Below are 23,416 nucleotides of genomic sequence, written 5' to 3'. Positions count from 1 at the left end.
CCTTAGAAGTTTGCGAAGATGCAGCATGACATCTAGTACTTCAACAAACTTCTATAGATGTGTGGCGGACAGAATACTGATTGATTGCATCACAGCCTGGTATGGAAACACCAATATGCCCTTGAATGGAAAATCCTGCAAAAAGTAGTGGGTAAGGTCCAGTAAAGCCCTCCTCCTCACTGAGCACATCTACACAGAGCACTGTTGCAGAAAAGCAACATCCATCATCAGGGAATCCCACCAACCATGTCCTGCCCTCTTCTCACGGCTGCCATCACGAAGAAGGTACAGGAGCCTCAAGACTCACACCACCAGGTACAGAAGTTATTACCACTCAACCATCAGCCTCTTGAACCGGTGGGAATTTCATTCAATTGCATCTGCCCCGTCACTGAAATGTTCCCACAACCTATGGAATCACTTTCAAGGACTCTTCATCTCATGTTATCAATACTTATGGCTTATTTATTCATTTTTCTCTTTTGTATTTGCACGTTTTATTGTCCTTTGTACATTGGTTGTTTGTCTGTTGAGTGCAGTCTTTTATTGATTCTATTATGGTTTTTGGATATACTTAGTATGCCCACAAGAAAATGAATCTCAAGGTTGTGTATGGTGACATATGAGTACCTTTAAAGAATAAACTTATCATCAAGGATGTGCAGGCAAAATTCATAATTCTGTTTCCTGGAATGTTTGAATGACTTACAAGAACAGGTCTTTGGTGAGTTTCGAGGGAATGGGGTCTGGGGCCCAGAGAGTTTTGGTGAGAGAGGGACCAGAGAGATAGACTAACCTGAGAAGTAGGACTTGGTGAGCCCTTGTGAACCAGTGTGCTTTCTACATGATGTGATAGCTGAATATTGGAGTGTTACCATAAATGGTGGAGCAGGCTTGTTGGTTAAGCTCCTAATCATAGACAGGAAGGGCTGAATCTGTGCTATACTGTTCTAAATCTTAGGACCTCTTTTAAATTTACAAAATTTTTAGGAGAGCAGGAAAGTTGGTCTCACTGCTGAGGAGTTCAGACCATGGCCACCATGTCAAATCAGGGACAAGTTTGTTGGGGGCTGAGACTGGGAGAAAATGCTTCTCTTGTGACCAGTCTCAGAAGGATGAATTGGAGTCTCAAAATGGAGATTTGGGCTTTAGGGTAAGGGAATGCGCGGACATGGGACTAATGCAAGGAAATGGCGTTTAGCTGGAAGACTTTGATGAATGGCAAAGTAGGCTAGAAGAGCCGAATGGACTCCTCCTAACTGCTGCCCCTACTCATGGATGCGTGTGTTTTATTTTGTTCTGTCTTCGAAAGACACGCGGGGAGAATGAAAAAAATTATAACGTGAGAGGTATCCTGGCATACCCGCCCACCCTTCTGCCTCCCGTCCCCGTGCCGCCGCGCCGCGCCGCGCCGCCTCCGAGCGTGCACGCGCCCCGCTGGGAGTGGCGGGCACGCGCAGGCCGCCTCGCTGCTGTCAGTGCTTGGGAACGAGCCGGAGTCAGTAGAAGTGTTTGGCGGAGGCTTCTCCAGCCCGGTCCTCTCGCCCGCCGCGTCGCTCAATAAAAATGCAACACGCCGCTTTCTGACTCCAGAAAGAAAATTATCCAAGGACACTTACTCCCGCAGAGAAATAAAAATGTTCAAGGACACTTCGAGAGGTAAGGAGAGAAAATTAAGTGTTTTTGTTAAAGCTTGCAGTGATTTGCTTTGCATTTTGGTTGACAATGAAACTGGAATTCTCTTCTTTTCATCATTTTGTTGCTGCAGCTTTTTCCTCAGTCAACCTGTCGCGCTCCAAAGTCTGTCAGGTTCTCAGCTTCGCCAGATGTTTTTAAGATTATATTTTTGATCTGTGTTGTTTGCCCTCTGAAAAGAATCTTCCCGTTGTGTATGCTTTAATCCAGGAAGTTTAATGAAAAAAATACCTAGGAGTGTCAGAACTGACGCTGCCTTAAGACATCTCGGCATAAGCTTCGGACAGAGACATCGCAGCGTACAATTAGTTTTTGATGGTACAGAGAGGGGAAACACACTGTTAGTTAATATGATGCTGCTGTTTGTTTTATGTCGCTCGGTGTGTGTGGACTTTTTAGTGTTACCCATTGCTGTCAAGTGCCTATTGTCGTGTGGGTCTCCGTCCTGTTGGGCAGGAACGTAGAGGTTTCGCAATGAATTCTTGTCGAAATGTTTATTTGTGGCTGTATTTTAACTGATGTTTGCATCCTATATGTTTATTTGTTGATGGATATGATACAGATTTTTGCAAGTCAATTTATAAGCCGACAGTGCAAACCTGCTAATCTACCAACCAGGTTCACACCCGTCCTCCTCTTGACGTCCTAAGTTGCTGCACAGGTTTAGTTGAAAGATCGAGGGCGATATTTCCTTTTACCTCTGGGTTATAACCTACCAATCAAAGGTGGCATATGGGGTTAGAGCGAGCATCTTTTATCCCCGTTCCGCGAGGGAGGAGTCCAGAGAAGTTCTTGCTTTGGAGACTGTTGCCGCAATATCTAATATTTTGTCCAATAGAAGTTCTAAAGGGATTTACACTCATCTTAATTGTCTGAGGGAATGTAATCTTTAGCAGTTGTGTGCACCGCTCCTCTGCCCGTGTCACTGTGGATGTAATTATTTCACAGGAATTCTGAACTGACTCTTTATAATAATGGCTTCGATTGCAAATGAGGAAAAGCAAGCCTAATGCAGACAGATCTATAATGAGAACTTGTTACGGGTTGGGTTGTCTTAAACAAATGTATTATTGATGAGCCGCGCGCAAGGTAGGGGTGTTTATCGCCGCTTTCAGCGATGGGGTTAGTGTTCAAATTGCCTCCAGTACAATTAACAACATATACCTCGATGGTCACACTGTTAGCACTAACAACGAACAATATGTGGTTCCCTCACCCACCGGTGCATTTGATCGCCGGCCCTTCGTGCTTTACACGGTAGACGCAGCATTATTTAAAACAATTTTAAGTAGGTTGCTGAGGCAGTCAAGATGGATTAGTGAAATTGCTCGGTGGGAGCAGCACGCACACGCGTGCCTCTGAGGGCACTGATCTACAAACCGCGCCTCTCATCCAATGTGCTTCCTGCAGCCGCTTCTCCCAGCAGCTTGGCTCCTTTCAATTTCGATCATTGCAAGGATTTCGGACGGATAACAGATCCGCGTGTTGCTTGTTTAAAACGGCAGTTCCCACACCTAGCTCGCCCCAGCTGCCTCGAGTCTTGAATAAAACGTGTTGATTTTACTAATTGCGGTGTTGAAAGGTGATTCAAGGTCTTGAGGGCCCGGGCACCTGTTCCTTTGTTTGATCACCTGTTCAGTCCCCAGATCCTGCCGTGTGCCACCGCTTGTTGTGTGTGTGCGGGGAATGGGTCTGTGCTCCATGTTATGTGCGTATGGATTCCTTTTTTGTGTGCAGCGGATAAATGAGGAAAAAGTACCTCCCCGACAAGCGAGCACAAGATGAACGATTGAGAGCGGGAAGGGGAGAATTATGAGTTTACAATTGTACCTTTTAACTCGTTATCGTCATCTGAGTTTGTGGAAATGACAATCAGAAAATACGGGGAGGTCTTCCTGGGCTTGATGAGATTTCATTCAGCACACGTCCTTCAAGGACAGAGGACAGGTAGCCGGGGGCTGTATACACATTCCAGCCGTAGATTAGTATTCAGTCTTGTTTGACAGCCGATGAGGGTAAACTGCCTGATTGTCTGACAGTTGACAGTCCCTTTTGTACAAAATGATTAGCGACGAGAGACCGGCGTAGTTTCTCGTTTAACATTTCATGCATTGACCTTCACCGTGAAGGCTAATTCGCCAACAAGCGTAATTTCAATACCCACTGCTGAACCAATTTTATATATACCAGGGCACATAGGAAAGCCATAGTCTGCCGTAATGTCACCCGCTCATGAGGGAACGCCTCAGAGAAGATGGATGGGATCACTTTCTAGAGAGAGCTTAAGAAAGATCTCTCTGTAAATATACTTTCTTCGAGTTTCAGTGTAACAGTTAGAGAGAAAAGGACTCCTTTTGTATTTCTGCGTTGGACTGGGGAGTAATAAGCCAGGGCTTGCCATTATTTCACGCCTACTCCAAGTCACATTTCGTCCTGTACTTTTTGTTTTGGGTGTGGAACCCGTCAAGTCTATTAAAGTTGTATTTTCACTAATACAATAACCACGCGGCCCATTTGTCCCCGTACATTTTATAAGAAAAAAAGTCAAGTTATTGATTCAACCTGATGTGTAAGTGGCGTTGCTGATCCGTAACCTGCTGAATCACAGCAAGAATGCGAAGTACTTTGCGCGGGCTCTTTTGCAGCAAAAGCTTATCTTCGGCTGCGATTTCGTTTCCTTTTTTTTTCTAGTCACCTGTTTGCGAGACGTCTGTAGTGGCAACCCAGGTGTTGCTTTTCAATATCAGTATGTTGGATAATGTTCTCCCAGCGGCTTTTTTTATACATAACCTGTTGAAAAGCTGCAGAGACCGCATTTGTTGAATATTAACCCATTGTCTTGAAAGTGGGATGAATGCGGTTATTGCCAGCACCATGTTGACTTGGAAAGCGCATTAACATATTGATCGAGAATTCGGTGGAACAAAAAAGACCTGCTTGTGACGTTTACACCCAAATCATTAAACCACACTTGCTTCAATTGCCTTTAATTTCTTCACTATCTTCCAAAACCGTAAAAAGAACGCGCAGGAACAACAAAGACTGACAGTGAACTCCCAAAAGAATGCCCTGCTTTGCTTACCTGTCAACAGCTGAAATGAAAATTAACAAAACACTGAGCTTGATCAAGTAAATGAGCATTCCAAATATATGTTTATCCTATATATGACTCTTAATTGTTGCATATGTTAATCCATATACAGACTAAAATAGCTCAAAACTACCAACAATCTCAAACCATCTGTTAAAGTAAAATCATGTGACAGGTGCAGGGCTGAAGTAGCTGTGCTGGGTGTTGTGTTGACTGATGTACATACTAGATGCTGCTAAGGCAATGGAAATAATGTATTGGCTCTCGTTTGTGTTCATCTGAAAAATCTCAGGTTCCTTGGGCACAGTTCATAATGCAAATACACGTTACGGTCAGAGTACAGAGATGAAATGCCTCAAACAATTTTGGGCTTGTGTTGGTTGATCTTGTGAAGATGCGCATCAAGATCATGACTTGGGCTAGAGATAAAAACAATAACTGGCCAGTATTTCCCCACATTTTTAACCCATCTAGCAACGATGGAAGCATTTGCACAGATAAATTGCACAGAGTAAACTACCGTAGCCCTGTAATTGTGCTGTCAATACACTGCGTTGATTCGTGAAAAAAATCTCATGATGGCGTGCCTTAGAGCAACGTTCAAAAGAACACCAACTGGGAAAAGGAAATCTTTATTATAATTTCAGTCTGTTATTGCCCACCCCTTAGTGCTCTCGTCCTGGAAGTCTTCAAATCCTTGTCAATGATGCTTTGTAAACAACTATTAAAATACACATGAGCGTGACTTAGTTTATTTGCTCTCCAGTCTTACAGCGATGCTTCAAGTTCCAGTAATGCATATTCTGCACGGTCAGGTTTAGCCTTTCTTTGGCACTCTCAGTTACCTTGAATTTAATTAAAGTTCAGCATCTAATTTGCACAATATGCTAAGCATAGTGCAAAAGTATTTTGAATGATAGGGAACGGGCAGTGTAAATATAGTTAGTAACTTTACCACTAAATTCTTTATGCCGAAGTGTTTACTTTTAGATAACTGCTTTCTGCAGCTTACCTCATGTTAAGAAGTTGATACGTTTGGAATTCAAAGTCTGAACTTCCCTCACGCTATCCAAACAAATGAAATGTTGAACTTCAAACTCATTTAACAAAAAAATTGTCATGTTCAAAGTACACTTATCTGACCTGTTCCCTGAATTATATTTGTGCATCAAATAAGTATGAATATTTTTGTTGGTAAAGGTATTCTTATTTTGTAGCCTTTTGCTGTAGTATTATGAATCCGGGTTGTTCCGAGTGCAAGTTTTTTTAACATGGGAAGATCGCAGTACTGCCATGCTGCCACTAGATGTCGGAAACGCGTGTGGTTTTTTTAAACTAGAGCCACCTGGTGGTTTTAGATGCACATTACACACCCCAAAAGATCTGTAACTGGGATTTGAAGATTTTGTGCATGCCTTTTGAGCTATTTTTCAATTACCACTTTCATTTGTCCCTTTTGTAGATCTTTATAGGAAATCAAATTAAATGGCTGGTCACTGACACAAAAGGTTCTGCAGATGCTGGAAATTTTAAGCAACATGCACAAAATGTTGGAGGAACTCAGCAGGTCAGGCATCATCAGCTAAGGAGGGAAATGAATAGTCAGCCATTTTACTTCCCTCCATTGATGCTCCCTGACCTGCTGAGTTCCTCTGGCATTTTGTGTGAGTTGCTTTGGATATCCAGCATCTACAGATTTAATTATGTTTGTCATAGATTCTTTCACCTCTTCAAAAGATGAATTTTTTTTATTAAACACATGGCAAAATATTGAAAGTGAGCCAATCAAAACTATTCCATAATCCTGTTGATTTTATTATTGGTACTTTTAGAAAAAAACAAATATTGAATGCCACAATATCTTTTTTAAAACTTCCAAAGAATATATGTTTCCACACAGCATCATCTCAATGAAACATTATAGGCTGGATACATGAAAAACATTTCCCCTGGCAGAGATATCCAAAAACCAGGGTCATTGTCTGATAATACAGGATAGGACCTGTAGAGGGTGAAGAGAAATGTCTGCACTCTGGTGGCACCTTATTGCTGAATATGAGTCATGGAGGTATACAGTACAAAAACCACATCCATGCAGACCAACTCATTTTCCTTAACTAGTCCCTCCGAACTCTATCCATGAACTTGTCCCAAAGTGATTAAGTGTTGCAATTGCATCCACCTCTACCACAATCTCTGGCAGCTTGTTCCATTTACTCCCCACTTGTCCATGGCTCCAGGAGTTAGTGAAGAGTGCATAATCAATGATGGTTTCATATTGTTGAGATTATTGCACCAAATGGCTAAGTACACCTCATTGTTGCTAACCCAACAAAATAGTTTCTCAAGGCCCTACCCAAGATCATCTCTTGCCTTCTTGTTTATAAAACTCTCCCTCTGTAATCCTGGAGGCTGTAAATCTTCCCATGCAAAATGTTTCTGACTTTACATGCTTGCAAGCAGACTGCTGGATTTAAATGCTTGGTCAACCCCACATTAATGCTTTAAGAAGTGTATTTGAACCACGTTTCCCTGTTGCTGACCTCTAAGGGAGAAGTTGACCTGTTTCAGCCACATTATATTTAAGAAAATGGTACATTTCTGAATATAAAGGGGCACAATAGGGTATGGGCACAGAGTGGGAATATGACACTGAGATAAATTGAATGTTCAAGCAGCTTCGAAGAACGGAATCTTTTTTCTATATAAATATTATCACTATTCACTCATGACTATGCATCAATGGGTAAATCCTGGGGTAGAAGATGATGGAAGAAAGCTATCCCATAGTGAAATTTTGAAGAAAGCGGACTCTTGTTGCATGATGGATTAAAGGTCAAATTTTCAGTGACCTTTTGGAGAGAGGGAAGGTGGGAGAAAAAGCAGATCCGTGCACAGACCTCTGAAATAAGAACCTTCTGCAGTCCCTTTAGGTGTCATACGAACGGGCACCGGCAGCTGGGATCAGATCGGACCCTGGTCATAAAAACATATTTTATGACAATGCAGTAACGTTTGTCAACATCCAAGAAAAAGGAATGCTGAGTAGTTTTGAATAGGATCCCCCGCCCCCATCGTCAGAAGGATGCTTAGACCATTTAAAATGCTGTGCTAATATTTCTGAGTTTGGTTTTGGATTTCCCTCACTCTTAGACTTTTCATTTACCTCTTGCAATAGTTTTTATGCGCAATAAATACAAAATAAGATTGACATATCATCAGGCAGTAGTGGGGATCTAATATTTTCCACACATGGTTAGCACACTATTCGCAACAGTTTGGAGGATGTGCATGTTGAAAGCAACAATAAAAATGAGACTACTTTCAAGAAAAAAAGTTTGATATTCATTGTAAGAGCCATAGCCACACCCAACCGTGCACACATTTTCTTTATGCCATGATTGTCATGAACTCAGTCTGAGACAGTCAGCTCTAATACACTCCACATCTGGTAGCAAGCACAAACAAATCACAAAGAATTTGACAAAACTTGTTTGGAAAGAGACACAGAGTTCTAAAAAAGGTGCATGGACTCCAGTTGCTCAAATAGAGAATAGCATTTGTCTCAATTTCTTTGAGAGATTGTGTTTTAGTTGGTGAGAAATGAAAGTGTCTTTAATAACCTAGTCAAGAGGTTACATTATTAAATTCTAATCTGGTGCAGTAATACCAATAGTGGCACAGTAGGGTAGTGATTTGGACATCACTGCACAGTCCAGGTGACCCAGGTTCAATTCCTGCCTCCGTCTGTAAGGAGTTTGTCCATTTTCCCTGTGACCGTGCGGGTTTCCTCCAGGTACTCCAGTTTCCTCCCACAGTCCAAAGACGTACCGGTTGGTAGGTTAATCGATCTTTGTAAATTGTCCCATATTTAGGCTCAGATTAAAAAGGGGGATTGCTGGGCTGTGAGACTCAAAGAGCCAGAAGGCTAAGCACTGTATCTCAATAAATAAATAAAAGTATATTTTGTATTTTTTTCATTTTAAAGTAAGTGACAATGCAAGAATGGGTGCTGGGGAAGATGTAAGACTGGAAGACATGAGCTCGGTAGGGGTTTGAAGGGAAGAAAAGTAAGAGTGTCTGAGGTGACCATGCAGAATTAAAACCAAACATGTAAATAATCAGAATCAAGTTTATTATCCCCGACACATGTCGTAAAAATTTGCTGATTTGTGGAGGCAGTGCAGTGCCACACATAAAAAATTACTGTAGGTTACAATAAAAATAAATAACGAGGTAAAGTTCATAGATTCATGGACAGTTCGTAAATCTGATTGCAGAGAGGAAGAAGCTGTTCCTAGAGTAATGTTGAGTGTAAGTCTGTGCCTCCTCCCTGATGTTAATAATGAGAAAAGGGCATGTCCCAGGTGGTGAGGGTCCTCAATGATAGATGTTGCCTTCTTGAGTCACTGCCTTCTGAAGATGCCCTCAATAGTGGGGAGAGTTGAGCCCATGATGAAGATGGCCAATTCTCCAATTCTTGGCAGCCTCTTTTGATCCTGTGCGTTGGAGCCTCCATGGCAGGTGGTGACACCACCAGTCAGAATACTCTCCACCAGATGTCTGTAGAAATTTGCTAGAGGCATACCACTTCTCCTCAAACTTGTAATGAAGCAGGGCTGTGTGCATGCCTTCTGAGCGGAATGCTTCATTGGTTAGGTTGTCCACATTAGGAATGGCAATAACTTCCTCAGGAGCAGGACTATTAGGTATTGCAGTTGTAGGTCCCCATTTTCACCACACTTTGGTTTTACAAATCGCACAAGTTCCCCTTGAAGATGTGGAACAGTTGAGAGCAAATTCATGTTTTGCAGTAAAAGCTTTTGTCCAAGCAGGGTAGTTCTGTCTGAAACAATGAAACTTCTGCACCAAAATTTGGAGTTTAGATTTTTTCGAGCATAATGTATATTATTCCATCTTTTTGAAGGTTCTGTGCAAGATTATTATTATTGTATTGTTTCAATGGCACATTACAATATTTGATAAAATAGCAGGCTGTTTACGATTCTGTGAGATGTGTGTGGAACTCTAACAGATGTACAGTACAGTGAGTTTTCTCTCTAAGTGGCATACTACATCTCTTAGTGCATGGAATTCTGATTGTTTATGGTTCACTGATCAGCAGACAGTGACAGTACAGGCAAACCTCCTCACAGGTGATTGCATCTCCAGTGTTTTTCACAGTACTCTCAAAGATCAGTGCCTCCATGCAAAATATTAGCATCATTATTTCTTCAATGACACAGCTGTGGTGAATCCCTGTTTTTTTTCTGTTTCATTTCAGATTTCTAGCATTTCTTACAACATGATAGAAATTTATTATCTTTTAGAAATCTCAATGTTCAATTTAAAAACATAAGATGTGGCTTCTGTGAAGTTCTGTGATTGAAGGAATGCTTTTTTTTTGTCAACTGAACAATGTGTGTTAATTTAATCAACACAGACAAAATGCTGGAGGAACTCAGCAGGCCAGGCCGCACCTATGGAAAAAAGTGCAGTCAACGTTTCGGGCTTGAAATCCTTCGGCAGGACCCTCAGCCCTAAACGCCAACTGTACTCTTTTCCATAGGTGCTGCCTGGCCTGCTGAGTTCCTCCAGCACTTTGTGTGTTTTGCTTGGATTTCCAGCATCTGCAGATTCTCCCTTGTTCGTAAGTTAACTTAATGAAAGCTTTTATATTGAGATGATACTTGTAAGTCCCAGTTACTCTGCATAACTGTAGATTGACAAGAAGAGGCACCATCTCATAGAAAAGGTAATTAGAGATCCCAGTGAAGTAGAAACGTTTGAAGGCATTCTAGAAATCTAAGCCAAGAAATTGCATGGCTACATCCTAATGATATTAAAACATTATTAAGACTAATGTCTCCAGTGAAGGGTCTCAACTGTTTATTTATTTCCATAGATGCTGCATGACCTGCTGAGTTCCTCCAGCATTTTGCATGTGTTGCTCTGGATTTCCAGCTTCTTCAGAATCTCGTTCATTAGAACTAATGATATTTTATGAAAGTTCCATAAACATGGGTAACCATGACTTGCAAGGATTTCAGAACTGCTTTGTGAAGCGATGTTCTGCGTCATTCGCAGTGCCCATACTGTAGGATCTCCTGCACACCTGGTACTTCTTCTTGGACAGTCTTTTGGTGAGAATGAATTGCTTCCGCTCCAGCTTTGTGAGTTCTCAGATAGCTAATTAGGCCAGTGTGTGAACTTGATTCTTCCACAGTTGTGGCAGCAGGTGCTTGATCGGAAAGGCATGTGGGTATTGGAAATAGTACAACCTTTCCACTGCTCATCCTGGGTCTCCTTGGGCTCTGATTCATGGACTTGAATAGCATTCAACGTGGCATCCAGTTCAAAGTAAATTTATTAGCAAAGTACAAATATGCTACCTTGACATTCATTTTCTTGCAGGCATTTACAGGAAACAAAATAATAAATCAATAGTTTCAATTTAATATCAGTGAAATGTATACAATATACATTCTGAAATTCTTGATCTTCACAGACATCCATGAAAACAGAAGAGTGCCCCAAAGAATCTGACAGTAAAAATGCTAGAACCCCAAAGCCCTCCTCTACTCTCCCTCCCACACACAAGCCGAGCAAAGTAAGATCATACCCACTCCCCACTCACTTCAGCAAAAAGCATCAGCACCCTCCACCCACCAGGCTAGCAAAGCCCCAAGAAAGACCATGATCTGCAGTATAACAAAAAATAATCGTTCATCCGACAATTCGACACACCACAGTGTCTCTCTCTCTCTCTCCCCCTCCCCCCCCCAATAAAGGGGCAGAAAGTTGTCTCCTTTTCACAGCAAGAGGGAACACTTAACAAAACAACTCGCAATTTGCAATGGTAAAGTCTGCTGCATCACTTTTTGTTACAATTTCTCTGACTTGAGAATTGGCAACCAACTCTCTCCCATCAACGAGAGAGAGAGAGAGAGAGAGAGAGAGAGAGAGAGAGTGTGAGCGATTCACTGAGTACACAGCTCCTGACAGCTGAAAGAGTTAGATAGAGCTCTTAAAGATAGCGGCGTCAAGAGATATGGGCAGAAGGCAGGAATGGCGTACTGATTGTGGATGATCAGCCATGATCACATTGAATGATGGTGCTGGCTCGAAGGGCCAAATGGCCTACTCCTGCCCCTATTGTCTATTGTCTACTGATTCACTGTCTTCCGTGTTCCGTTTTCTGCCACGATACTTCAGTCGGCTGCACCAGCATAGAATCAGCTCATCCACAGGGCAGCAAAGCCTCAGAACTCTGAAAGGGTGCTCGTCTTCTGGGCTGTGTCCTCGGAATTTCAAAAAATGGCGGTCATAAGCCCCTGGGAGCAGGTCCCACCACCACAAAGAACCAAAGTTTGAGTTTAACTCCAGGTCAGGATCTCCAACAGAATCCCATCCACCCTGAAAAGAAAAAAGAGAGATACCAACAGTAGAAATTAAACTGTTTCTGCATATGAGCTCAAAGGAGTCATTGTTAAGTGCCATTAAATACAACAGGTCTTTCAAACAAAAACTATAAACAGACAAAAACAACCAATCTGCAAAAGAAGACAAACTGTGCAAGTAAAAAAAAGTGAGAACATGAGTTGCAAAGTGTCCTTGAAAGTGGGTCAATAAGTTGGGAACCTCGAGTGGTCATAGGCCAAAAATTCATTCCCCATTACATTTCTTTGAAGAGGCTTTGAGCGTGATCTAGAACCTCTTTCTCTGTTTATCTGATGGTTTCTTTCTATGCCAGGACTTAGAATATTGCATTTGTTTTGTGTATCTGTTCTCTGGTGTGCTTAATACGAATCAAGTGTCTACAACTGCATCAATCTCAGTGAGGACCAGTGTCAAACATTATCATAAACTTTTCCCAACCTTTCTTGTCACAATGTTGCCCCTTGACTCCAATAAACTTTCCAAGGTGAGTGAAGCAAATCTTCAAAGCTACGGAAAAATATTCAACCTGTGATGACTCCACTGCCAAACTGAGGTCGCCTGAACTTCTAGTATATGTTTGAGCTGCAGTAGGCAGATGACACTGTTGTTTGCATATGCTCAGAGACTGAGCTCCAAGCTAGTATTGACCTGTTCACTGAAGTATGTGAGAGAATTGGCCTTCACTCAATGTCCACAAGACAGAAGTCCTCTACCATCTTCTATCAGCTGCGTTCATGGTAATTAGCTCTTAAATGATATAATACAAGTCTATTTAGTCCTTCACCTCCTGTTTATGGAATGGTTGCTCCGCTGCTACCGGGATTCTCCCAGGACATTAGAGGATCTGAACTGGGTGATGAAGTACAATATCCATACAATGTGTCTTCTTTGTACAAGGGGCCAACGGGATCAGGAATTTTGTCTAAAATGCTGAGAGTAATCATAATCTTGATTTATACAGGCAAAGAATCCAGGCATGTGTGAGCCTGTATTTAATTTACTCAGTGGATCAGAGATCTCATTGAAGAAACGATGAAGTTGCTCATCTGATCAAAAGCTATTCCTCATGAAGATTGTGTCTCAAAGTGCTAGCTTCGAATTCCACCCAGTGTTTAGAAGCCTCACATAAATCTTAATCTGTGTTCTGGTTTCATTCTTAGAAATGCTTGTGCAGTAGATCCATCCCTCCATGCCAATCTGTCCAACAACAAGAAATTTCACCAACCTACCTTCCTTTAGCTATCCATAAACTAGGTTTTGTATGGTTGATTTCTTTACTCTCTGCAATGACCTTGATTTTACAGCATCATTTAGACTATAAAATTGAAAACAAGTTCTATGATACACATAGGAGAAATCCAAAAGATGCTGACACTGAAGCATGCATCCTTCTCCATCAGGTGAACAAAAACAGAATGCTGGAAAAACTCAAGGGGTCAAGCAGCATCTGTGGAGGCAAAAGCTGTGCATCAGTGTTTCTGGTCAAGACCCTGCATTAGTCTTACTGCCATTTATACACTTATCTGATGAGTTCTTTCACCTTTCTGCATTGGTTCTAGTCCTGGTATCTGCATTCTCTTCTGTCTTCATCCTTCACAGGATGATTTCTGTGTCATTCTCCAACATGATCTTCCTGAATAGGTGAATGAGTGGACTTAAATTTATGAACAATGCACAATTTTCTTTTAAAAAATGGAAAAGTTTGCATTTCTGTTATGTGAGATATGAGGGAGCTTTTAATAGCCTATGGAAGTGGAATTACTGATTAACTACCACTCTGGCCCTAATTTGTTTCATATGTATAGGTTGTCATCTATTGGACAATGATGTGAAATTGGGTGTTTTCTGAAGTTTGTCTGATATTTCTGTTTTTACTTTAATTTTCTGTGTGAACTCTGTACTTTTAATCCCTGCCCTACAAAATGTTTAACTTTTAGTCTGAAGTTGGTGGAGAGTCTTCATGTCAGTGGCTGCTCAGCATTTCTAATGTGATCACTACTGCTGGACTTCATAAATCTTTAAAACTGGCTCCTTACCGACATTGACATTGGGAATGTCTGCTAGATCTTTGTGGGTAGCATTTTAATAGGTCAGCAACAGTCGTCATTTGCACGCCAACCACAAAACAATGTAGTGGTAATCAGGTTTTCAGTTGCCTGTATAGTTGATGTTCAACCAATCCTTTCTCAACTTAAGCGTTTTCTACTTCCTTCCCCTTGTTGTGTTTCTTCCCGTAAAATGCTATTGTCCTTTAATGAGCCTAATTAGGCAAACAAATCAATTATGTCCTGCTGAGGAGATCTTCATGTAACACATCAGGCAATTAGAGTTACAGTTTTGCTTTATTTAAATTCTTTTACTGTAAACAGTCAATTCTGCCTAACCCTAGCTGGAAACACATACAAAACATCTCTGCCCAGGCCCCAAATACAATATTCATGACTATTGATCTTGTTTGCCATATGCTCTGGATTCACATTTGTACTGTTCAAAGCTATACTGGGCCATTCCTAACCTTTATGTTTTATCCCGAAGTAAGCTTCCAATGCATATTTCAATCATATCGCCAAGAATGCTGATTTCCTCCACAGTAACAGCTTCTGTTCCTGGCACAGTTCGTCTACATTTTTTGTAATTTCATCGGTTCCAATTGTTGGTCTTTGTTGCAACTAACATCCTTCATATACTGAAATCAAGATGTACTGAATATAATTTTATAACTTAAATAATGCTTCCGTTGTGTATTTTGACTTACACTTATTCAAATATCAGAATTTAAAATTTTAAAAATTCAAGAAATTCTACAAATGCTGGATAAATTGAGCAACACAATGCTGGAAGATTGGTCTCCCCTTACATTCCTTCTTCACCTTTCCTGCCTATCCCCTCCCTGCTTCCCCTCCCCTACCCCTTGATCTTTCCTCCTAATGGTTTTTCACCCGGCACCTACCAGCCTTCTTCCCACCCTCCCCCCACCTTCTCCATAGGGCCCCTGTCCCCTCCCTCTTCAGTCCTGATGAAGGGTCTCGGCCCAAAACGTTGACTGCTCGTTTCCACAGATGCTGCCCAACCTGCTGAGTTCCTCCAGCATGTTGTACGTGTTGCTTTAACCACAGCATCTGCAGTGTACTTTGTGTTTACAATGCTGGAGGAATTCAGCATGTCAAAATCATTGATGGAAGGAAATAAACTATCGTCATTTAGAGCCAAGACCCTTTATCAGGATTGGGTCCTGTTTTAAAATTAAAATTATCTTCATATCCTCCCTCTACTTTTTTTGCAGTTATACAATTCAAGATCTCTAGCTTCCTGAAATTCTGACTTTCATGAACATCACATTTTTATTGGCCCACACTTGGCCATAATTTTACCTATTTAGGGATCTGAAAAATCTCCGAAATTCCAGTTTATAACCTTTCTAATTACTATTACTACGTTTCAAGACTTACCTTTTTTACCTATCAGTTAGTCACCTGCTCCAATCTGCTGACTTGTTTGTGAAAGCTTATTTAAAGCTCCAATTAAGAACTTACGCAATTTACCACAATAAATGCAAACACACAATAAAATGTTGCACAACTCATAAGATCCTGTTTGGTTTTTACCTCAGTGTTACTTTCCTGTACTAACTCCACATCTTCTGTTCCCAAAATAACAAAAAATATATATCATGTCTATATTGAATATATTCAATTCAATTAGTCTGCACAGTTGTTTTGGTTAGAATATTTCAAAGATGTAGTACCTTCTAATAAAGAGATTTTTTTTTTACCTGTTCCAAGTCACTGACCCTTTAATTCAAGACCCTTTCTCGACACCCTGTTGTAGAAAAATATAAACACTGCATCTACACTGTCATCCTTGGAAGAATTTTTTAGAGCTCAATGGAATTGCCTCTCATTCTTCTAAAAATCTGGAAAGCATAATCCCACTAAGAGTAATTTCTCTTCTTTGTACAAAGTTTTCTATCTGGTGAAACTTTCCTGTTCCTCTGTAAACCGATTATGGATGGAACATGATGCCAGGACTCCACATGGTTGGAGCATAATGTTTCTAGTTTTGCATGGAAATCCTTTTGCAATTATGTAATTTGTTTAACATGATGGTGCATGTTGCATCATGCCCAGTCATTCATGTATAAGGACACCACTCCCTTCTCTCTCTCTCTACTTAATAAAACATTTTGTGGATAACCACATTGTTTCCCATATTATAACCCATCTTCTTTGTCATTCACTTAACCTGTGCTTATCTCCCTGAAGTCTCTCTGGATCTTTTACACAGCTGGTATTTTCACTTAATTTAGTATAATCACAAAACTTGAATATGCTATTAACTAGTTCCTTTATTTTTTTCCATCACATTGTTGTTCTAAATGTTGATTTTTACCTGTCAAACAGATGCCTGGCATACTTAGCATTCCATAGGGTCTGCATGACTGTATCCTCTTTCTAATGGACTCCTGGCACCCACCATTTCAGTCTTGGTGGGTTTCTGTTTCTGCTCCAAATAGGTCATCTTCTTTCATCTTTGTTTTTAATGCAGTGAGGTGGAGTAAGAGGAGAGTTCAACTTCAACAGAAATTCGATGAGAAATTTGGTTCCAGTGTCTTTTTTTATACAACTTAAAAAATTTCCAGTGGACACACATAAGGTACAGAATTTCTTCACACCCATTCAGGATCAGAAGGGATGGAAGGATACAGAGTGATGTTTGCACGCCCAACTTTATGCCCCACCATATCAAATGATAACTATATGTTTAGCCTACATTGCTGGTGAATGGGAGTTCATTATATCTGCATTTGTACATCTAACATAAATATTTTATGATTTAAAGACACATGAAACTTCATAGCGTGGAATCTGAAGCAAAAAGCAATCTGCTGAAAGAGCTCAGTAGGTTAAGCCACATTTGTGGAGGGAAAAACATGGATGATGTTTCGGTTTAGACTCTGCATCAGGACCAGAACCACAGCTGGAAATATCAGACATTCTTTTGCTTCCACTGATGCTACTTGATCTGCTGAGTCCTGCTAGCAGTTCTTCTTTATGATTCAGTTATTTTAATTTCTAAGTTTAAGAGAGGGGAAAATAGTTGTGGTTGGCAAAGGGAACAAAAGACAAAGGAGCTTAACGCTTGAACCATGCTTTTGCTCAAATCCTCTCCCAAAAGTCTGTCTGAACTCATTCCTGTTGGTTCTGATTATTCTTTTTTTCTGTTAAATAACTAATTCCTTTAGGAATGATGTAGCTCCATTGGCAGCTTTTTGCCAGCAAATCTCCGTTCCATGTTTATTTTATGTAGAAAATAATTTTTGTCTTTAAATCTCTTCATGAACAACTTAAACTTGCACACACTCATCACTATTATTAATGATTGGAACAATATATTTTTATTGATCATTAATGAGGGGAAATGCTCTACTAGCGTAACTTTTAAATCCCTGTACAGTATGTTGCAGGATAAACATTAAGAATAGGAACAGTTGCAGTTAAAAATTAAGAAAAAATTGGTCATCCTAATACAAAGGCTTGAACAGCCCAAGTCAAATGAGCTTATGAAACTTCGATGGGAAATGCTGTGCTGGGATTTGTGCTCTTATTCTGGGTTTGGTAGCTGAACCAGAAGTGGAGCTGCAAGATTCTGATTTGAGAAGTCAGTTACAGAATATTGAGCCATCTCTGGTCAGTTATTGCAGTAGACCATTATGGAAGAATGTGGCACCTTTGAAATAATAAATAATGCTCTAACAATATAGTGTCATCACTGCACAGTATAATGGCCTAATTGTATGCCTTCATCAATGCAGTATAAGGCCCTTGTTGCTGTCATTGGTGTACAACATAATGGTTTTGTTGTACGTGTAATCCTTGGTACCAAGCTACTGGATGCTTAGATAAGTCAGTTGGTGAGTCTATTACAAGTTTCTGACCTTAGTATAGATCTTTTGAAATTGAGATTTTATATATAAAGTGGCCGAATTGATTTTTTGTTCCTTTTTTGTACAATGCCCCAAATGAATTTGGTCAGCAAAACAGACTTTCTACAAGTTTTTTAAAACACTGTATATATAATAATTATTTATACAGTATAAATAACCAATAATTGAAAATAATCAGGCTGAAATATTCATAGGCAGCTGTATTGGTCAGATGTATTTTTATTGAAAATTTGTGGAGTTGATTGCCATCAAAATAGCAATGAGGAAAACAGCGCCATCTGATCTAAAATGCAAATGCCACTACCAATTGATGTGTTGACAGGGCAGATGCAGGTTTAAATATAGAAGTTGAAAAGTTATTATGAATTATCATTACTTCCTTATGAACTTCACAAAAAGCAACTACTTGCTGTTAGGAGGCCCCTTCGAATGTATTGAATAATGTGAAAATTGGGTATAAAATAAACTCAAAATCTAGATTTGATCACTTTCGTCTAAGCACATTTCATCAATGCCGTGTGTTGATTACATCCCATCAAAACTTTCTGGTGGTGTACATTGATAAGTCCAAGTATGGAGTCTCTGGCCTTGGGTTTTAGTTGTCGGAGATTTAAAACTTTTGCTTATATCCCTGCCTTCTTTCTTAATTTATCCAAAAGCCATACTACCATCTAATTTCTTGTTTCTCTTTCTATATGTAAATCAGCATTAAATTTGCCATTCTAAATTGCATTTCCTTCTTCAAACTAGTGTTGGTAATTTCAGAATCCTTTAATCTCTGTGGTTAGACATACAGTTTCACCCTTTGCTTAATGGAGTACAATTTCAAAACGGTTTTGAAAAGATTCCTCCTAAAACCAAAACTAATTAGAAGCTGTTGGAAGTACCTGCTAGTGGCCTGGAGTTCATAAAACTAAATAAATTATCCTGCAGGAAAGAGACAGTGGATTTGCATGTTGCATTTTAATATCTCACTCTGTTTTAATGGCCTTTGGTACAATATGAAATGTAATTAATTTTGAAAGACTGTAGCCTATTTATGCAAAGCATAAATGATAACACGATAATCAGAGATATTTCATTTGCCATTATGATGTTGATTAAAGGAAAAGCATTGGTTAGTATGTCCATCAAAGCGAAGGATGGAATTTCAGTTTACTATTGCCTCCAAAAGATTGTATCATCAAAGTTGTACTACACTGTCAGCTGGGATTATGTCCTCCTACCTGGAGGTTTACTGAGAATGCACAGCATGCTGACTGAACGAGAGAGATAAACTTGTAATTCCAGAACATGTAGTCTGGAAAGAAGTGAATAAAAGTTGTCTTCACAGATCTATATACTATCCAGTCTTGGCAGTCGACATACCTGAACAAATGTCCAGTAAGTGTAGTTTTCCTTATTTTATGCAGTACAAAATTTTGCAAAATAAAGTAAAATAAAATTCCCTTTAATAAGTATAATCTAGGAAGTTACTTTATTTCATTAAATGGAAATTCATATGACCTTCAGCAAAATCAATTCTACTCCCTGTTTTAAAATGAATAACTGCCTTTATTAAGTTCAAAAGATTTGCACCTTACCTTTGTTCTGTTAAATTTCAGTGGATGCTCTACCATAACTGAATGCCCTCAATAAATTATTCATATAAAATTGTGTGATACCTGCATTTCTCCAAAAGTATAAGGTTTGTCATTTTATCTTTTGCTTTTTTTAAAAAGATGGCTTCATAACAGCAGTGTAAGTGCTGGTATACACATTGGAGCAGATGTAAGATTTAATTAGCTGGGGCTTTAGGGCATAATTATTGTAGAAAATGAATGCAATCCTCAAATTCATCTATATGGTCAATTTACTCTTTCCATTTGAAGATCTTTTAAAAAGATAATCGATACAGCATCTCTGTTGATGGCAAATTAAACATATCAGTGAATATTGCATCTTTTTTGATTAGTCTCTTCTATTTCATTCTTCTTTTTGAATTAATGCAACACCTAAAAATGGCAGTGAGTTTTGTTTGCAGTAACTAAAACTGCGCAGAGCCACCCATAACCTTGGCAATTTTAAGCTTACTTCTAGTTTCTTGTTACCTGTGTACATTATTAGATTAAAGTCAACAAGAGTGCTTAATGCCACTGTTGAAACATGCTTTTGTCCTCCATTTCTGTTTGTATTTAAATTTTCCCCCATCTGTAATTCGGTTTTTTTGTGGTGGGAGGACAGTAGGCATTGATATCAGAAACCTCCTCTACAGTTCATACCTCCTGAAAGGTCCACTTCCATCATCAAGAGAGTCATCAGACCAAATCTCAGTACTGTTTGTTTTATATGTTTGGGCAATTTGCTATTTTCTGAAATTTTTTTGGTTTGTTTGCCCCTGATACTATGTACACCACATTGATTGATACAAGCCTCATCAGAGCCACCCTTGTGGTGATAAGCCCTGTTGACTTTTGCCCTCATTGGGATTCTCCTCTATTAAGTAAGTTAAAAAGCATGGACCTCATGAACAAGGATTGAAGTTGAGTTTGAGCTATTTAAGTTGTTCAATTTACACAAGATTGCAGCTTACACGTGCTGATTTAGCTTTATATATTTACCTATTTTAATTTTCCAATGCTATACTAATAAATATAAGAACATAAAAAGCTGTAAAATGCAAGTAATTTTTATTACATCAATATGAGAAAAAAAGAGAATGCTGCATTTGGTTCCTCAAGTTGATGACTTCCATATGCCAACAGATAAATATCCTGACCAAAGTTTGCCAAAATAACTTGTTTAATCGGAAGGTGCTGTTTACAAAGCAGATGGTGAATCTGCCTGAATTTGTGTGTGCATCTAATTTTATTCAAAAATAGTAAATGAGGCATCCTATGTGTCTCAACTAGTTTCAGTAATCCTGAATTAAATACATTTTCTAAACACCATAGCTTGGGTGTGAATGATAATGACGTCAGTCCAACTAATGGATTAGCATGTGAGTTTATGTGACCTTTGAGTTAAATATTTAATCTTTTCACACCCCGGTTGCAACAGTACAGCATCTTTGTTTTTTTTTCTGCCTGGTTTAGTTTATCACCTCACAACCCATCTGCCTTCTGGTTTTATTTTCTGCAACATGCATTTTATTTTCAGAGGCAGCTGACTTTTGCTTAAGAATATTCCTTTTGTATATTTCAACAGAGGATTGATGTGTGAATCTTATGGACCTGATCGTTTTGTTTGGAATTGGCCATCTGAAGTTGTGCCAAAGCAATGTGAATATGGCTCTCCCTGGTTATGCTACCCCTTCTACCTATTTGTCTACTTTCTTGTTAATGGTATCCAATTGCAAAGATGAAATAAGCAACCAGATTAAGGAAGGTAGTTTGCATTAATTTGCAGCACCATTTTGATGCAATGCATTCCTATACCTTGGCACTCCAGTGCAAAACCCCCCAGTCTCCCAAGATATACAACCATAAGCTTGAATTCTGCTTTTACAGCATTTTCTCAGAAGCATTTCAGACACGTCATCAAGCAAGCTATGACAAAATTTAAATTCCTTGCAGGTAGAAGACATGACGTAGAATGTTTTAAAAATGCTGGAAATGCTCAGCATTGAAGACCAAACCAAACTTTGTTTGGCATGTGGTGAACTTCATCTGGAGGTTACTATGTTCAACAGTCTGCAGGGATGTACCAGAGCCATAGAGGGGAAAAGACAATATCAGTGTTTACCTGACCGAAAGAGTGATAATGCAAGGCAAAGGAGGTGATCATAGAACTGGAAAGGGGAAAGGAAGGCCCCCCACCTTCTTTTTCTGGCTTCTGCCCCCCCCCCTTCCTTTCCAATCCTAATGACGGGCCTTGCCCCAAAACATTGACCACATTGACATTCCCTTCCACAGATGCTGTTTGATCCGCAGAGTTCTTCCAGCATATATAAGACCTGTGGATGGAGGAGGGAAGGCAAGAAATTAATAGATGTGCTCAATGGTCCTTCATCGGAGGTGGAAGTTTTTCAGTGATGTAATGTAGTGTGTGCAGCCAAAAGTTGCTTTTTCCCTATTGTACCATGGAATTTTGGGGCATTATCTTGCTCTTTTTCATTTGTAGGCACCAATTTGAAAATGCCATGAAAAAAGAACACTGTAATTGAAATCCGAAATAAAAGCTGAAAACTAAAACCCTCAGCAGGTCAGGCAGCATCCCTGACTCAGATCAAAGACTCCCTTTGTCAGAACTAGAGAATTGAGCAAATAAACCAGTTTAAATTACGGAGAGAGTGAGGGAGGGCTGGTTAGTGTGAGGCCAGTGTTGCTGGGGGTGATAAGATGTGTTGAAGCCATCTGTTTGATGGGTTAATGAAGGTGATTAGAAAGTCAGAACGTAAACAAAGGTATACAAAAGCTGTGACATGCAACACTCAGAATGATATTCATTGCAAAATCTGAGGGCATGACAATGCAAGCAAGTGCCTCAGTTTGTGGAGAACAAATATGGAAACATTTCTCCATACAAATAACGTGAGTGCAGTCAAGGGTAATGATGTGAATATATGTTAACGTGGAAAGATAATCTTCTCAGCAAAAACGAGGCCGGACACCTGTCAGATGGTCTTGTGTGCACTTGTGTGATAGCTGGGCTGTATCCACCTCTTCTCCAATCCTGGACATTGGAATTCTCAAATAGTTACTACATAGCAGCTCTAAAAGGACTGCAGCAACACACACAAAATGCTGGAGGAACTCAGCAAGCCAGGCACCATTTATGGAAAAGAGTGAAGAGTCAACAATTTGGGCTGATACCCTTCTTCAGGATCTTCACCCTTATGTACTCTTTTCCATAGATGCTGCCTGGCCTGCTGAGTTCCTCAAGCATTCTGTGTGTGTTGCTGCAGATTCCCAGCATCTGCTGATATCTTGTGTTTCTGAAAATTCTGCAATAGACTTTTAATGTTTTTTTAATCAGAATAAAGGTTCTTGTGTGCTTTTGTGGATGAAAATACAAAGATAAACTTACCAAGCAAAAAATGTATAATATTTGAATGGCCTTGAGTAATAGTGCCATCTGCAGAAGCGACCTGTGGGGAAGAAAAAGAAATTTTTGGAAAAAACTGATTTGGCCTAAACAGTATTTTAGTGTAAACATAATGTATGAATGATGGCAGGAAAAACGGGGAAGCTCCAACATCGAGTCAAGATCACAAGTGCCACAAGAAATGTCTATGGCTAGAAACCCAGTTGTCTTAAGATCAAGGC

General features: G+C 39.8%; 1 protein-coding gene across 2 annotated transcripts in view; it reads left to right on the top strand.

The window, feature by feature from the left end:
* The first annotated feature begins 1,468 nt into the window (after nt 1-1,468).
* LOC132397220 (synaptotagmin-7-like) overlaps nt 1,469-23,416 on the top strand; it is a 518,616-nt gene continuing 496,668 nt past the window's right edge. For both annotated transcript variants that reach the window (XM_059975671.1, XM_059975674.1), the window contains exon 1: nt 1,469-1,659. In XM_059975671.1, the coding sequence (XP_059831654.1) occupies nt 1,638-1,659 (22 nt within the window). In that variant the 5' untranslated portion in view covers nt 1,469-1,637. The remainder of the gene's footprint in view (nt 1,660-23,416) is intronic.

The sequence above is a fragment of the Hypanus sabinus genome, chromosome 7 (assembly GCF_030144855.1).
Source record: "Hypanus sabinus isolate sHypSab1 chromosome 7, sHypSab1.hap1, whole genome shotgun sequence".
Taxonomy (NCBI): Eukaryota; Metazoa; Chordata; class Chondrichthyes; order Myliobatiformes; family Dasyatidae; genus Hypanus; species Hypanus sabinus.
Note: the sequence above shows the minus strand (reverse complement) of the source record. Positions and strands in the feature narration are given on the sequence as shown.